This window comes from Melanostigma gelatinosum (assembly GCF_949748355.1).
Source record: "Melanostigma gelatinosum genome assembly, chromosome: 24".
Lineage (NCBI taxonomy): Eukaryota > Metazoa > Chordata > Actinopteri > Perciformes > Zoarcidae > Melanostigma > Melanostigma gelatinosum.
The window spans coordinates 10,034,223-10,051,359 of NC_136657.1; the positions used below are offsets into that span (position 1 = coordinate 10,034,223).

The 17,137-nt window shown below is 46.6% G+C and overlaps 3 protein-coding genes and 1 long non-coding RNA gene across 15 annotated transcripts in view; 1 reads left to right on the top strand and 3 right to left on the bottom strand.

Moving 5' to 3' along the window:
• LOC306797245 (von Willebrand factor D and EGF domain-containing protein-like) overlaps positions 1-6,590 on the top strand; it is a 30,236-nt gene extending 23,646 nt beyond the window's left edge. The window contains exons 20-33 of the mRNA XM_079296512.1: positions 43-180; positions 1,502-1,933; positions 2,090-2,260; positions 2,685-3,055; positions 3,130-3,610; positions 3,692-3,787; positions 3,871-3,966; positions 4,239-4,334; positions 4,426-4,521; positions 4,698-4,793; positions 4,905-5,000; positions 5,212-5,307; positions 6,031-6,126; positions 6,241-6,590. Of these exons, the coding sequence (XP_079152638.1) occupies positions 43-180; positions 1,502-1,933; positions 2,090-2,260; positions 2,685-3,055; positions 3,130-3,610; positions 3,692-3,787; positions 3,871-3,966; positions 4,239-4,334; positions 4,426-4,521; positions 4,698-4,793; positions 4,905-5,000; positions 5,212-5,307; positions 6,031-6,126; positions 6,241-6,359 (2,480 nt within the window). The 3' untranslated portion in view covers positions 6,360-6,590. The remainder of the gene's footprint in view (positions 1-42; positions 181-1,501; positions 1,934-2,089; positions 2,261-2,684; positions 3,056-3,129; positions 3,611-3,691; positions 3,788-3,870; positions 3,967-4,238; positions 4,335-4,425; positions 4,522-4,697; positions 4,794-4,904; positions 5,001-5,211; positions 5,308-6,030; positions 6,127-6,240) is intronic.
• LOC306797239 (uncharacterized protein) overlaps positions 1-17,137 on the bottom strand; it is a 252,033-nt gene that overhangs the window by 189,358 nt on the left and 45,538 nt on the right. The window lies entirely within an intron of this gene.
• LOC306797251 lies at positions 39-8,776 on the bottom strand. Its single transcript, XR_013773113.1, has 3 exons — positions 8,752-8,776; positions 8,203-8,229; positions 39-155 (listed from the first exon to the last, which is right to left on the bottom strand). It is a non-coding gene; the product is annotated as an uncharacterized lncRNA (long non-coding RNA).
• On the bottom strand, positions 10,849-16,786 carry LOC306797434 (neoverrucotoxin subunit beta-like; the record flags this gene model as incomplete). The annotated part of the gene is made up of 4 exons (XM_079296800.1): positions 10,849-11,862; positions 12,000-12,248; positions 12,724-12,800; positions 16,677-16,786. The coding sequence occupies 4 exons, from the start codon at positions 16,784-16,786 to the stop codon at positions 11,309-11,311; spliced, it is 990 nt and encodes a 329-aa protein (XP_079152926.1). The 3' UTR covers positions 10,849-11,308.

Here is a 17,137-nt window from a genome sequence, read left to right on the forward strand (position 1 = left end):
TCAGTTTATGATCGTGGAAACATCTCACCGTGTGTTCGGCAGGTGTCGCATGCCTGGACGATGTCAACGAGTGTGAGAGGAAGCCGTGTTTCCAAGGAGTCCCGTGCTTCAACAGCTTTGGCTCCTATAGCTGCGGCTCGTGCCCCAAAGGCATGCTGGGAAATGGGACAATATGCACAGGTACGAATGAGAATACAGAGAACACGTTTCAGGTGTTTAAAAGGACAGCAGCTCAGACAATATTCTCCGTTAAACAGCAGCAGTTGTGGGCATAAAAAACAATATACTGCATCCTGTCAAAGTAGCCTTGAGCAAGGTACTGAATCATTCCATGTTTTAAAAGATATTCAGTTTCAGGTTTGCAAAATCATCTGTTGGCCAAAGATCTGGTCTGATCGTTAGACGTGAATAAAATGAGAACTGAACAGATGCATTTTAAAATACGTGAGATATTTCACTCAGTTTTAATGAACATTTTTCTTGATAAATTGCAAAAAACATTATTTTAAACTGCTGATTATGATTTTTACATAAGATTTTAAAGTGCGCACAGACGAGACCCGTTATACATGATGACAGAGCTCAGGCCCTCACACCTGGATCTCATCAGCCGGCGTAACATGACTTCATCAGATGCTGCTGTTCTTTGAAATGTTGCAGCCATTCTGAAGTTGTTCTAAGGTCTTGCAAAATTTAAAAAGTGAAATCTTTCTCCACGGGACAATTTGCATGCAAATATTTCAAGCGGTTGTACAGTGACTTTGGATAAGAGCATCTGCTAACTGTCCAGAAGGTGACGGTGCATTTGTTCATCGCGGGGTTAAAGTACTTGTGTTGAATGGAAACCAGATGGCAGCTGATACGCTTTGAGTTGAGTTAATGCTTTGAAAACACTGCCGCTGTGGGAGAAACGCTGCTTGCAGCTCATGTTTGTGTACATGCACGTGTACGGATGACCGTTAACTCATCACTAATAGTTGTAATGTGTTTATAAAGCTGAACACCTCCCAGCAGCTAAGAATCTGTAGAGATGTCAAGTTGTTGTCCTTTGAGGAAATAAGAGGTGTATGTTGCAAGACATTACCATTCGGCATAAATTACAGTCAGTGATGTATTGTTTGTCTTTTTTTAGTCGACTCATGAGGACAGATCCTTGGATGTCCTCATCCCCTTTTGTTTACTGCTTACTCATCAGGTTTGCTTGACTTGCTGCCAATCACTGAGTGTTTCCTGCTCCGCTCGTGGCTTGTAAATGTGTTAATAGGCTGTGACTGGTGCTCATGCCTCGTTGAGATCTTGACACAAACTCGTTCCAAAGTCTGGTCTCTTGCTGAGCGTCTGTCTTTCTAGGACAACAACCTTTTGACCCTTCCAGGCTACAGTATATTCTTCAATCCTTTGCTGTTGGTTCATTGCAATGTGGACGGGGGAAGTAGTTCCAGAGCATCAGATAAAGTCTTTATTTGGCAGAACAAAATATAATCTGTTCTTCTTCATACAGCAGTCGCCCCCGTCTCCACCACATCTGCTCCTCGTACCACGGTCTACAAGACACCACATGTTCTGCTGCAACCACCCGAAATGAAGACAGACACTTTCCAGAAGACCGCAAGTGGCTCACCGCAGACGAGGGCTGAGGCGAGGGAGACCATTCCAAGGACCGACCCTAACCGGTCCCGAAGTAAGACCACCGCTCTGAGACGCATTCCAGGGATGAGCCTGAACCCAGAGGCGGAAAGTGACAAAAGCATCACGGCAGGTGCACCAATCGTTTCCCAAATAAAGAATGATGCTTTGAGAGAAAGCCAAGGAATTAAACTCAACCCATCCACCACCGACACAGACACCTTCAAGAACATCTCAGGAGTTGGCAACACTATTGCAAAGACGTCCACTCCCGCCCAGCCGCCAGGAAGTGGCAGAGCAGCTTCAGGTACGGCTTCCAACAATGTCTGCCAATTTAAAAAGTTCATGGTTTGTAGTGGACTCTACTGAGCATTCAAAAACTTGCTAAAGGATGCTTAGGAGGACCCATTAGGGCCGTTGATCCAGCTCATAGAGAGCACTGACCACAGTTTGTGTCTCTCAGGATCTGGTCCGTCTCCGGCTGTGAATGTGTCGGCTACGTGTGCCAGCAGGCCCTGCTTCCCCGGCGTTCAATGCATCAACCGCAGGCCGCCACATGTCGGATACGTCTGCGCCCGTTGCCCGCCCGGCCTTTACGGCAACGGACGCGTCTGCATGAAGAACGCCAAGGAAGGTAACGTCCGTCTGAACATTTCATTTAGCAAATAGACCTGCAGCTCTGCCTTGTGACTTCTCTGTTGGCATAATAACAGAATGCAAGCATGGATATCAACATGCAGGATTAAATACAAAGGATCCAGATGAAAACATCTGTCAGTAATGGGAAATCCCTCCAAACATTGTGGGCTACTTTTATTTAGTTCTGGTCCCCTGATGTTTCATGTGGTTTTTTGGTTGGAATGAATGTCATTTATTGCAGCAGATGAATCACTTTAACTGGTTGGAAACCACATTTTGGTGCTTTGATTCTTGGATCAGCTCCCGGCCGCAAAGTTTGAACAGGAGAAGTTATTTTCCAACAAGGGGAGCAGGGGGGGGGGGGGTCCTGATACTGATACTCCTTTACTGTGGTCCTGAACCCTGCTGTCTTTCCTCAGCATCCAATCACCTTCCTCGGCAGCAGACGCTCGGCAAGACCATCCGATCCCCGCAGGGAAGCAGCAGCAAAGTCTCTCAGCTCCACTTGCCCAACCTGCCCAGCAGGCACGGCATCAAACACCTGTCCTGGGCTGTCACCAGAGAGAACCGAGACAACGCGCCACGCCAGGTTCCCACCTCAGGGAGGGGCGGCGGGACCGGGAGGAGAGAGGCGGTCACCGTCTCCAGAGATGTCCCTAGAACGTCGATCGGTGCCCTCCACGTCACTGCAAACACCCACAACCCCCGCCACAGTACCAACCTCAGGACGGACGGCAGATCTAGCACGGCCATCTCCAGGGCCTTTGTTCCTCATGCGACGTCCTCCAAGGTGAGTTTTGGTGCCGTGCGTCGTCTTGATCTGTAGACATGAATGTCCTTCACTCTGTGATCATCTCCCAGCAGTCCGAAGCAGCATTCACTGGTGCCACACCTGCGAAGGTAACGCCGCCTGCTCCTCACCTATCCACTCAGTCTGGCAAAGGGACGCAGACCCCCCAGCCCAAGCTGTCCACCCACGCCAAACCCCGGACCCCTCCGAGACCTGCCTTCCCTCAGACAGCGGCCCTCACCGCTCTGTCGTACTCGCTCCCTGAGTCAGAGTCCTCCGCTGATGGAGATGAGGCCGAGCCTGGATCTGAAGAACCGGAGACGGTCCCTGCATTGACCTTCACAACGCCGAGCAAGACGGCGTACAGCTCCCCGCTACGAAGAGCTACCTCCATCCAGGCAGCGGTGAGGAGCGGCACGACGGCGGACAAACACGCGCCGACCTGCGCCGACCGGCCGTGTTTTCCCGGTGTCCCCTGTGAACCAACCACGGACGAGGGTTTCCACTGTGGGCGGTGTCCCGGAGGATACACTGGAGACGGACGAGCATGCAGAGGTACGGCTCCGTGTGCCTTCATCCCTCGTCTGATGATAAGAAAACATTCACTTTAAGGTAAACATCTGTCTGTTTATCCAGCTGTTTGCAGGCATATGTGTGGAAGGAACATGGAGTGTGCTGCGCCCAACACGTGCCGCTGCAAACCCGGCTACACCGGATTCGACTGTCAGACAGGTAAACAAATAAGTGGCTGACATAGATTATTATAGCCGTTTATGTGTTCTTATATCGTTTGTTTGTGACCCACATTTTCTCAGCAATCTGTGAGCCGGACTGTGTGAACGGGGGCGTCTGCGTTGCTCCGGGTGTGTGTCACTGTCTCCGAGGGTTTCATGGAGAAAGCTGTCAGGAAGGTAAAGCAGTCGTGTCTCCGAGCACCAGAGTCCCTTCAGAAAACACCTCAGCAGGGTCCGACAGTCTGCGCTGCTCGTGGACGTATGGAGGTCAAAAAGAGGAATCAGTTTTAAGCCGTTCCATCACCAGTTAAAGTTCCACATCATCAGTAAAAACGTGTATTAACAGCGATGCATCTTCCAATAATATCACAGATGAATCGTCTTGATTTTCTTCAATTTGTTCATTGACATTATGAATGAACTATAACAAATGAAATGCCTCTCTGCAGCTCTGTGCCGGTCCCCATGTGAGAACGGAGGCCGCTGTGTGGGACTGCAGACTTGTTCGTGTCCTTATGGGTTTGTCGGACCTCGATGTGAGACCAGTGAGTTCGCAGTGACTTCAGTTTCTTTGCTTTAAAAAACAAAAAGGTGATTTCTGTTACCAGCCCGTGATGGATGTTGTTTTCCTCGTAGTGGTGTGCAGCCGTCACTGTCACAACGGAGGCCAGTGTGCGTCTCCAGACGAGTGCATGTGTCTTACAGGCTGGAGCGGACCGTCCTGTGAGACAGGTGGGTGTGTGTGTGTGTGTGTGTGTGTGTGTGTGTGTGTGTGTGTGTGTGTGTGTGTGTGTGTGTGTGTGTGTGTGTGTGTGTGTGTGTGTGTGTGTGTGTGTGTGTGTGTGTGTGTGTGTGTGTGCGCGTGTCCTCACCTCTGTAACGCTGACGTCGTCGTCTCCCCCCTGCAGCTCTCTGCTCTCCCGTCTGCCTCAACGGAGGTTCGTGCACTCGGCCGAACATCTGCGAGTGTCCTCGCGGTTTCTACGGCGCACAGTGTCAGAATGGTACGACGTCAGCCGTCAACGAGTCAACAAGCAGCTCAAGCGTTCATGGAGTTCATTTGAGAGGTTGTCTCGTGGTTGCTTTTAGTATTTTCTTTGTTCTTTTCCCTCCAGCCGTCTGCAGTCCTCCCTGTAAGAACGGCGGTCTGTGCGTAAGGAACAACGTCTGCTCCTGTCTGCAGGGACACACCGGGAGGAGATGCGAGAAAAGTCGGTCCTTCTTCCTCCTCATCGTCACTTGTTTGACGCATTTATTTCCTTCTCTCACCACCGGTGCATCCTCATATTTCTCCATCCTTCCTCACATCTTATCCTCTTCATCCTTTTCTTACTTTGCCATCATGATGTCCTTTAACCTCCCGTCTCTTTATCTTTCTTTCATCAATAAGCTGAATATGTTGTTCTCTCTCTCTCTCTGCAGGTGTGTGTGAGCGCATGTGTATGAACGGCGGCAGGTGTGTCAGCCCAGATGTGTGCGATTGTCCGTCGGGTTGGCGAGGAAACAGATGCGATAGACGTAAGGGCCGTGACGCGGGAATCACGTCCCGTACAGATGTTTTTACATTTACAACTGGACCTGTTAGCTCCCATGATGCATCAGTGCAAATGTCTGACAGCCTTTCCCGCAGTGTCATCCACATCAAAACTTGTTTTAGCACAACGTTGTCCAGAAACTATCCAGCCAACAAACACTCAAACTCATAAGTTGAGGCAAAAAGAAAACTAGAAAGATTCATCATGAGATCACCAAACAGTGAAACTAAAAATGAAAACATAGTTAAATAAAACGGAGAAAAACAGCAAATCCTCTCACGTGAGCAGCTGTAATTAGAGAATATTTGCTTGATAACTACGTCCCTTTACTGTAAAACTCACCACACTGAAGCAGGAACAGTCTGCTACACAAAGTTTCTGCTGACAGAAGCTTCCCTCAAAGACACCTCCCGTGTGGAAACCGTGGAAACAGTTTCAGACATCAGAGGAGACGGATTCAGAGTTATCTGTTGAAGCTGTGTGTCCTCAGCCTCCTCCTCTTCGTCAGGCGACAGCTCCACACCTGTGGCTCATAGAGGGGCTGTCCTCCATCAGGAGGCAACTGCACATCTCCACGGTGTTACACGGCATTTGGTTTCCTTTCTACCTCTTTTGCTGTTGTCACTTCCTGTTTTCCAGGTCATGCTTTTGCTCTCAGCAGTCATGTCCAAGTCTCTAACGCGTTGATCCGTGTGTCGCCTCGCAGCCAGCTGCCTGCAGCAGTGTCTGAACGGAGGGGAGTGTGTGGGAGCCAACACCTGCCACTGCACGCCGGGCTGGCTCGGCACGCTGTGTCAGATCCGTGAGTGTCCCGGCGAAACGAGGAAATGACGCGCTTCAGGAATATCCCGCCGTTTTCCAAACTGAACGGAGACGTTTGTCTCTTGTCCGTGTCTGTCGTTGTGTCACTCCTCAGCTCACTGTGAACACAAGTGTCTGTACGGCAGCCGATGTGTCCGGCCAAACGTCTGCGCTTGTCGGAGCGGATCTCTTTGCTCCAGAAGGGTAAGAAGGACGGGTTATTTTAGTATTTAGGACTTTTCAATGACTTCCAATTTAGTAGCATTATTTAGTGCAGTAGCTTCCTCCCAGCAGCCAGCAGAGGGTAGAACAGCACCAGGAAACACGCGAATCCACCTCGACCAGCAGCAGCAGCAGCATCCACAGCAGACGTCTTCAATCCCAAGTCACACGCACGACCTTCAACCCCGACCAGGTCGAGTTAAGACGTTGACACCTTCAACAGACTGAGCTATACGAGTCATTACACACATCTTTGAACAGGAAACGATTTGGACACACAAACAGGAAGCAAAGACAATTAATGTCGGCCTCAAATACTTAAACTCTTGCATACGTTCTGTGTTCGATTGTCGACTTTGTTTCCCTTTACTTTATTCACGCAACTATTAACGCAGCTATTTATTGTGTTGACGCAGCTATTTTAGCATCTATTCCTGTTTTATTTATGGTCGCACATCCGCTGGTCCCGAGGAGGACTTGAACCCGACACGGGCGCCTTTCGTGTCGTGAACAAACCTCCTGCGCCACCAACGCAAGTACACACATCAAGCTTCTCTTTGCATATTTGACCTTTTCATTTTGAGATTTGGCCCTAAAAATAACTGAACCACATCAGGTTTGAACACACAACCTCAGGCTTTAGAACCCGTTTTATAACACTTTGAGCTATCTCACCTTCAACGCATTTCCATCGTTTCAGAGCTTTTTACTCCTCTTTGGGCGCTGAACTTCAAAAGTCACTGCACCTCACAAGGATTGACCACACAACCTCAGGTACTCTGTCCAGTTGTTTATCACTCTGAGCTCTGTCATCTTCATGATATTTTCTTTGACCTTCTGATCCTCCACATGGACCATTGAATCCACTGTAAGTTATTTTACCTGCAGCTGCTTTTTGGCTCATTGTTGTGGCAGAGACCACGTCCATCAACTATAGGCTTGAACATTTTAAAGTTGGATTTTTCAGTTCCTTTGTCACTTCTGATCTAAATATCTTTTCCAATCAAACTCATGAGGATTTACCTTTTTTTTTTCTCGCTCCCCTTTGATTAAAAATGTTCCTCTGAGACACAGCTTCTTAGTATTTTTTGCTCAGACAAACCAGCGAGCCTACAGCCGTCGTTAAGACAGTAAATCTGCATATTTCCCTCTTTTTCAACAGTACAGTCACTTTACGCACAAGTAGCCCAAGGAAAGACAATATCCAGCCTCTTTTCAATTATTTATTCCCACATCACTCCTAAAAGATGACAAATGATAATTCTGGTCCATTCCCCCAGCTGGGCATGCAAGTGCTCATTAGTTTTAAAGAAGGTTAATCCATTTAGGTTTTGCATATTGATATGCCAATTATGTCTAATCGTGGAATCGGCATCCGTCAAGGTAATAGTGCATAAACACATGCAAGAACATTCGGGAGAAGTCAACGTTATAATAAAGTAGGTGTTAATTGGACTGTCGGCTCACTCGTGTGTGTACAGCCGGGTGAGGAGGGAGGAAAAGGGGGTCTCATCACATTTTTCTCCCCCAAAATCGTGTCATTTTCAAACCCCATGCTGAGAACTCTGTGGGTGTCGCGCCTAAACACTCGGCTGGAGAGGAGGGTCACAGGGGCAAGGGATTGTGGGAGCTGTTATTTTGACTTTGCAGTGGCGAGAAAACGTTTACAAAACCAGAACAGATGCAATCTGTAGAGTGGAGTCAGTTTCTTGGTAAAACAACTGGACTGGACTTGTTTTTCAGATGGCCAGGTTACACATGACTTTTTGTTTTTTAAATATAATCCCTGAATTGCTGCCAAAACTGTTTTTTGTCATCTTTTTTATTTCAGGAGTGTAAAATAATCAGCACTCACCATATCCACGATGTCCTCAATTCATCTCTGGAAAAAGTTTAAGCAAAACTATAACGGGAACCAAAGGTCTTGATATTTGAATATAAAGAAGCAATGATACAAGATATTCAATCAAAAATGTGTTGTCAATGCAAACATTCATGGTAAACTGAGTGCTTTTTCGTGTTTTTTACTTTCAATCCTACAAATTTCATCCTAAACTATAATGATCAGGCTCTTTTTTTATGCATTGGGACGTACAAGAGTACATCTCGTTCGTTTTAAACACTTAACATTTTAAGACCGTGGGCATGAATGAGTTCACTGCAACACTGAGATCACACAAAACAAACACTGTCACAGTTTGTGTTTGAGGCATTTAACAACAGACACATGTGGAGAAATATGTGTCATCAATATTCAGAGTACAGTGCAAAGTATGAATTATAGATGTAATCTCCAATGAGGCCACATGATGGCAGCAAACAGCAACTTTAAATCACATCAGTGGCTTCATGTCGCACTGCAGACTGCAGCTGTGTCATGTACAAATAACATTGTTTTCTTTACCGTTTTCATCAGGAACCAAGTTTTCAGATCACGTCCCACCATCCCAACAAGCTGCAGGAGACAGAAGTAGAACGTGATGTTCAAATAGATTTGTAGCTTTAGAGATGAAAGGGTTGGCTCACAGTTGTAAACAGTAGTTCACTGAAACATTCCTTCTGTTCATAGAACATCTATAATAATCATGTCACTGCCATGTTGTACACTTTTTAAAAGACACGACACAAATGTTTTATGTAATGTGCTTCATGATCAGAGCCCAAGCAGCTCACATACAATGCATGAACTGATATTTATCATATTTTTGGGGGGATTCCTCAGATGCAATAAGCAGCAAATACACAACTAGTGTTAAGGGTCATGACTGTATTTTGAGGGAGTTCCTCAAGCAGCGTTCTTAGTCCCTTTAAATAAGTCAGTGATTGTGTGAATGCAGGAGGTTTGACGGTTACACCTCCATACTGTAGGTCAGAGTACTGTGAGACCTTCGGCGTTTGCTTTTCTCACGCTGTCAAGATTGATGATGAGACATTTCCCAAACAGTGAGGTGTCCCTGATGTGATGTGAGGTTGCTGTGAGGAGAAAAAGATCCGTTGTACTCCAATATGGGTAATTAAAAACACCACTCATATATATATATAATATAAGTATATATTTATAGTGGAAGGTACAAGTACTGTGATATGGAGAGGCTCTCTGGAGGTAGAACTCTGATGTGGGACATGAACATGGTGCTTGAGGCTGATTTCATCTGGTGAACTGGGAGAGGATGAGTTCATTCAGAGGTGACTTTACTCGACCTGGAACCAGCCAGACTTGCTCCTCCCTCCTCTTCCTCTCAGGGATGTGGTCTTCTTCAGGGTCTCCTCTGATCCACCTCTCTGTGGAGAAACACTGCAGACAAATACAGCTGCTGCTGAGCATCTGTTTACAGATGTTACATAACACCATTTATAGAATGTTTGAAAACAGATGTGCTGTTGTACTTTTTACTAAGAAGTACAACATGTACCTCTGAGGTGTAGTACAGTATAAAGTACTACATGTACCTCTGAGGTGTAGTACAGTATAAAGTACATGTACCTCTGAGGTGTAGTACAGTATAAAGTACTACATGTACCTCTGAGGTGTAGTACAGTATAAAGTACTACATGTACCTCTGAGGTGTAGTACAGTATAAAGTACTACATGTACCTCTGAGGTGTAGTACAGTATAAAGTACTACATGTACCTCTGAGGTGTAGTACAGTATAAAGTACTACATGTACCTCTGAGGTGTAGTACAGTATAAAGTACAACATGTACCTCTGAGGTGTAGTACAGTATAAAGTACAACATGTACCTCTGAGGTGTAGTACAGTATAAAGTACTACATGTACCTCTGAGGTGTCGTACAGTATAAAGTACATGTACCTCTGAGGTGTAGTACAGTATAAAGTACTACATGTACCTCTGAGGTGTAGTACAGTATAAAGTACATGTACCTCTGAGGTGTAGTACAGTATAAAGTACTACATGTACCTCTGAGGTGTAGTACAGTATAAAGTACTACATGTACCTCTGAGGTGTAGTACAGTATAAAGTACATGTACCTCTGAGGTGTAGTACAGTATAAAGTACTATATGTACCTCTGAGGTGTCGTACAGTATAAAGTACTACATGTACCTCTGAGGTGTAGTACAGTATAAAGTACATGTACCTCTGAGGTGTCGTACAGTATAAAGTACTACATGTACCTCTGAGGTGTAGTACAGTATAAAGTACATGTACCTCTGAGGTGTAGTACAGTATAAAGTACAACATGTACCTCTGAGGTGTCGTACAGTATAAAGTACTACATGTACCTCTGAGGTGTAGTACAGTATAAAGTACATGTACCTCTGAGGTGTAGTACAGTATAAAGTACTACATGTACCTCTGAGGTGTAGTACAGTATAAAGTACTACATGTACCTCTGAGGTGTAGTACTGGTGTACTGGTTCATTGGGTACATTCATTAAATACATATTCATGTTATCAGATATTCATCATATTCATAAATCTTAACTGGTTCTTTCATCATCGCAGTAGTTCTGAGGAAGACAACAAATACACAAATACACCAATTTAGTACTTTTATTGAGACCAAAACCATAATCCAATCCAAACACAGAAGGTACTTGATGAAATACAGCTTCCATCTTTAAAGCAGTAGAAGTACACGTTTACAATGTGAAGTACTGATCATTTCCATCAATATGAATCATTTGATGAACACATGTATTCTAATAACAGACAGATTAGAGTCACTGGGATCTGCTCAACAGCTGGTTCATTGCACAGAGAAAGTTTCTGTGAACTCAAAGTACACGAGTACACAGTTCCACATGAAGAACTCCTTCAACAGAAGATGATGCAGCACTGAACTGCTTCTGATCTTCATCTTTATGTTCTTTAACGTCACAAAGAGCTCAGGAAGAAACTCACCACCAGCATTATGAGTGTGAGCAGACTTATCAACTCATCTTTGTTCCATGATTAACATTTCACCGCATTATGATGCTTCAGACGCCCACAGACCTACAGAGACACCCAGGAACCAGGACCAGAACCAGAACCGAACCAGTAGAACCCAAAGCCAGGATACAGAGGTTCAGTGAATGTGGTGTTGAAGGTGTAGATGTGGGTCAGTGTGTCTGAGGAGACTCTGTAGAAGGACAGAGAGCCAGCAGGACAGTCCACATACACTGCTACTCTACCAGAGGAGGAGGAGGAGGAGGAGGAGGAGGAGGAGGAGGTGAGTGTTGTATTATTGTGATAGACATCGTAACAACCATCATAGCACCTCAGACTCCAGGACTGATCATTCCCTCCAAACATACAGTCTACACTGTCTCCTCTCCTGCTGATTCCTCTGTAACTCACTGATATAGAAACTCCTCCTCTCCACTCGACCTCCCAGTAACAGCGACCAGTCAGACCAGTTCTACACATCAGCTGATGCCACTCATCAAACCTGTCTGGATGATCAGGATATGACTGAACCTCTCTCACATGTGTCACCTTCCTGTTGTTGTCAGACAGTTTGAGTTCTCTGTGCACTGTGTTTGTGTCGAGTGTGAGTTCACAGGAATCTGATGGAGAGAACAAGACAACACAGCTGCAGTTATTCATCTATCATGTGTTTGATGATGACATCAGAGATGTGAATGAGTGATGTCACAGTGTGAAGATGCTTTGTCTTCATGGATGGATCTCAATCAACACTTACATTTCCTCAGACCTGGTCTCAACCATCGGTCTCCAGCAGGCTCCACCCTGATGGGAGGATGGAGGTCAGACAGCAGCCTCAGTCCTGGACCATTGTAGCTCAGGTCCAGCACTCTCAGGTGGGAGGGGTTGGACCTCAGAGCTGAGTCCAGAGAAACACCGCCTTCCTCTGTGACCAGACAGCCTGACAGCCTGCAAACCACACACAGAAGAAGCCTCTGTGAACATGTGGCGCTACGTTCTGGTCCATCTTTAGTTCAGATACAAGTTCAGGATGAAGCTGGAACATCCTGCTGGAAGGTGATTCTGAGTCTAGACCAGGGGGGCAACTATTGTCCCCAAGGGGCCGCATGAGGAACAGGGAGTGTTGTGGAGGGCCGGACCAACAGACTGAACTCAGTCCTGCTCATCATGACTCCACCTCTTTATATCAAGCAGCATGTTGTTGGTGCTGATCAGCTGTGAGTGCTGAGAGTAAATGTTATGATCAGTGGTGGAATGCAACTCCTATATTTGCTGAAGTACTGTACTTAAGTACACATTCAAGGTACTTTGCTTGAGTATTTGTATTTGATTTAACGTTGTACTTCTACTCCACTTCACAGAGAATGTTTGTTCACAGATGTAGGTCGATCCAAAGAGAAGCAACATCTTCTGAGCACGCCTCCTCATGTGGAACCTTCTCCTCTTTGAGAGAAGAATACAAATCCAGCAGTGACACTGACTTAAAGTGCTCTGCAGGACCGCATCAGACTGCAGCTCAATGAGTTGGAGCTGAACATCACTGGGAGCATGATCCACACTGCACGTGAAGGAGAAGACGTCATGTTTCACTCTCAACTGTTGACGTCTTGAAATGGCCTTGAACTCACCACGCAGCGCCCCTAACATGGATGAGACCTGTGGAGATGTTCAACTGATGGAGTGGCTTCTTTCAGGGTGTGCAGGTGGGTGAGAGTGTTCCCTGCATCTGTCATGAAGGCCTTCACCAGGCTGTGCATGGCATGTGCAGAGAGGCCCTCGCCTTGCAGTTTGGTATTCAGATCATTCATTAGTGCCGTCACACCAACGGCAAATGAAAGATCTGTCATCCAGTTTACACCAGAGAGCTCTGGGATGTTCTTGCCTTCTCACAAAGCTCCTGAATCTCTGCTCTCAGGTCCTGAACTCTGAACTCTGGTCAGCACTTTGCCCAGGCTGAGCCACTGACCGCTGTGTTAGCCTGTCACTGTGTTCAGTCTCATGCTGCTCCAAGAGTGCAACAAGCTGTCTGTGCTTCAATGCTCGTGCCCCGATGACGTTAACTGTTTCAGTTACAGCATCAACAGCGTGCTTCAGTTTGAGCACTGACTCACACAACACATGTTGATGTGTCATGCAATGCAAACATACCAAGTTCAGTTCCGGGTTGATTTCAGTCACGTCATCTTGCATCCGCTTCAAAAGTCGACATTTCTCCCGTCAGATCTGGACAACCGTCGGTTGAGACACATGCCAGTTTGTCCCATTTCAGTCCCAGCTTGTGGAAGCATGCATTACCTCCGTGCACACGTCACTCCGCCGTCGTCCCTTTCATTGACTGCATTGCTGCAGCTCCTCTGTAATCACCAAGTCTTTCCTTATCCCACGTACAAAGATGAGTCACTTGCTGTGTCGGACATCGCAGCTCTGGTCCAGAGCCAAGGAGAAAAGTTGGAAATGGTCTGCTCTTCTTTGCAGCTGGAGCTCCAGATTCCCCTCCATGTCCTCGATCCTCCTCGTTACAGTGCGCCTGAGAGCTGCACATTCTCCAATGCCTCTTTTTTCTGGGGGCCTCGTAGTGCAGCAGAGTCCACCAAACACTCTTTGATGAACTCCCCATCAGAGAATGGCTGACTGGTTTTAGTGTGACATCACAAAGCCGGTCTTGGCGGCTGCATCCCTGGATGTGTGAAGCTCGGTAAAAAGGCCTCGTTGCTGTTGCAGCTTAGCTAGCAAAGCCTCAGACGTCCTGTCCGCTCTGCATCCGTCAGTGTTTCCTGTTTCTTCTCGTAATGACGATTCACATTGTAATCCTTCAACACTGACTTGTTCTCCACAAACTAAGCACACGGCTTTACCTTTGACTTCAGTGAAGAAACACTTTAAAGTCCATGTTTTGATGAAACTCTACTCTCTGTGTCAGTCTTTCTGTTTTAACACAGGCTGACATTGTTGAGGGCTAACAGCTGACTCACATCTCCCTAAACTCAGTTCACCAACACATTGCAGTGACGCTGCTGCTCACATACGTTCAGAACATACGTACATTGAGAAGAAAAAACACAACAAGTCGCCTTCAAAATAAAAGCCATGCAGCTCTATTCTGTGCATGAGGTACACTTATTTACCTTTTATTCCTAATTTCCCAATGACCTCTGCAAAAGGAAAAACTGTTTGTTTCATGCTCTCTGCATAGTTCTCTGGAGGAGGACAGCGCCCGCTGTGACATGAAACATCCATACGGGGCAAAGAGCACAGAAGAAGCATTTGCAGGCCATATATGGCCTCGGCAGAGAACCGGGCCTGTTCTTGTAATGCAGAGAACATAGCAGGCATTGCACAGTGCACACGTATGACTGTCCTCCACTTTCAGCCCCTCCCTTCTCTGCTCCTTTTCTCTGTCTCTGAGGTATAAATAAACATGTACGGAGATGATTCGTGGGGCATTCCTCACAAGACTCTGCAATACGTGTCTGTGAGATTTGCTCTCTGCTTGCCTGCAGGCAAATACATGAACATGGCAACTTTGTTCATTCATCAGACTCTGTATTATTTGATATTGACTCACAAACATATACTTTCTTCTCCCGACTAGTCTTAGGAATTTCCCAATGACCTCCCGCGGGCCGTACAATGCCCAGTCTGCTCTAGAAGCTAACGTTCAGTCAGTTAAAGGTCCTTTGACACATTCCTCCGCAGGTCTGCAGTTCATCATCTGATGTAAATCTGATTTAAATAGTCAAATAGTATGATAGTAATATAACAGTTGAATGGGTGAGTTAATCCTGACCTGAGAGTCTCCAGTTCACAGTGTGGACTCTCCAGTCCAGCAGACAGCAGCTTCACTCCTGAATCCTGCAGGTCGTTGTTACTCAGGTCCAGGTCTCTCAGACTAGAGGACTGGGAGCTGAGGACTGAGGACAGAGCTTCACAGCTTCTCTCTGAGAGGTTGCAGTGTGTCAGACTGAAGGAAACAATGACATCCATGTTAAAATGTTTGCTAAGCAGATGCATTTTTCAACCTGATTCCTATTTCTTTCCATGTTATCGTGTCTTGAGTGACTAACGGGGACAGCAGTTCCTGAACTTGGTCAAGTACTGAGAGAGAACACGAGGAAGTAAAACGTTGTTCTGACCTTTCTCATTCCGTTTCATGTTTCATGTGACTTGTTGCCAAAGTAGGAGAGAGGAGTGCCATTGGACACCGCTTTAGTCAGAGTTAGTTGTGTTGGAGTACAGAAAGTGTAGCTGAATATGTCCGTTACTTATAACAACAATCTGAGCCTGTCTGTGGCAACAACAAGCTCTATTCATGGACGTACGTTGACGAGTTGCCCCGAGCGATGACATTGCAGACCGTTTAGCGTCTGCCGTCTGCAGCGTCCTCCCTCAATACTGGACCAACTTGTCCCCATTAGTCACTTAGACACAAGGACAAAGGTCCAAGTTACCCTCTAAAGTTAAGAGAGGTGTCTCAAATCATTTGAGACAAAGCGTAACGTGATCTGACCTGAGAGTCTCCAGTTCACAGTGTGGACTCTCCAGAACAGCAGACAGCAGCTTCACTCCTGAATCCTGCAGGTCGTTGTTACTCAGGTCCAGGTCTCTCAGACTAGAGGACTGGGAGCTGAGGACTGAGGACAGAGCTTCACAGCTTCTCTCTGAGAGGTTACAGCCACTCAGTCTGAAGAAGCAACAGAAAACAAGTAATACGTTATTTATATCGTCTCTCCTGTTGAAATATAGTCTTCATTGATTGTTAAAGTCTACCTACAGAGCTTTGTTGGAGGCTTTGACCACTGGCAGCAGCCTCAGAAGAGCCTCCTCTGAAGCAGAGTATTTCTTCAGGTCAAACACGTCCAGATCTTCTTCTGATGACAGTAAGATGAAGCCCAGAGCTGACCACTGAGCAGGAGACAGATTATATGTGGAGAGACCTCCTGAACTCAGGTACTGTTGGATCTCCTTCACTAGAGAACCATCATTCAGTTCATTCAGACAGTGGAACAGATTGATGCTTTTCTCTGGAGACTCATCCTCACTGATCTTCTTCTTGATGTACTGGGCTGTTTCCTTATTGGTCTGTGAGCTACTTCCTGTCTGTGTCAGCAGACCTCGTAGGAGAGTCTGATTGGTCTCCAGAGAAAGACCCAGGAGGAAGCGGAGGAACAAGTCCAGGTGTCCATTTGGACTCTGTAAGGCCTTGTCCACAGCACTCTGGTAGAGACGTGTTGGTTCAGGTTTGCCTCTAAAGACTTTAGACCAACGGGAGGTTGTTGGTTCTTCTGACAGCAGGTTGACTCCAGAGTTGATGAAGGTCAGATGGACATGAAGAGCAGCCAGAAACTCCTGAACACTCAGATGGACGAAGCAGAAGACCTTGTCCTGGTACAGTCCTCTCTCCTCTCTAAAGACCTGTGTGAACACTCCTGAGTACACTGAGGCTGCTCTGATGTCGATGCCACACTCTGTCAGGTCGGATTCATAGAAGATCAGGTTCCCTTTCTGCAGCTGATCAAAAGCCAGTTTCCCCAGAGACTCGGTCATCTTCCTGCTCTCTGGACTCCAGTGTGGATCCGTCTCAGCTCCTCCATCATACTTGACCTTCTTCAGTTTGGACTGAACCACCAGGAAGTGGATGTACATCTCAGTCAGGGTCTTGGGCAGCTCTCCTCCCTCTCTGGTCTTCAACACCTCCTCCAGAACTGTAGCAGTGATCCAGCAGAAGACTGGGATGTGGCACATGATGTGGAGGCTTCGTGAGGTCTTGATGTGGGAGATGATCCTGCTGGCCTGCTCCTCATCTCTGAACCTCTTCCTGAAGTACTCCTCCTTCTGTGGGTCAGTGAACCCTCTGACCTCTGTCACCATGCCAACACACTCAGGAGGGATCTGATT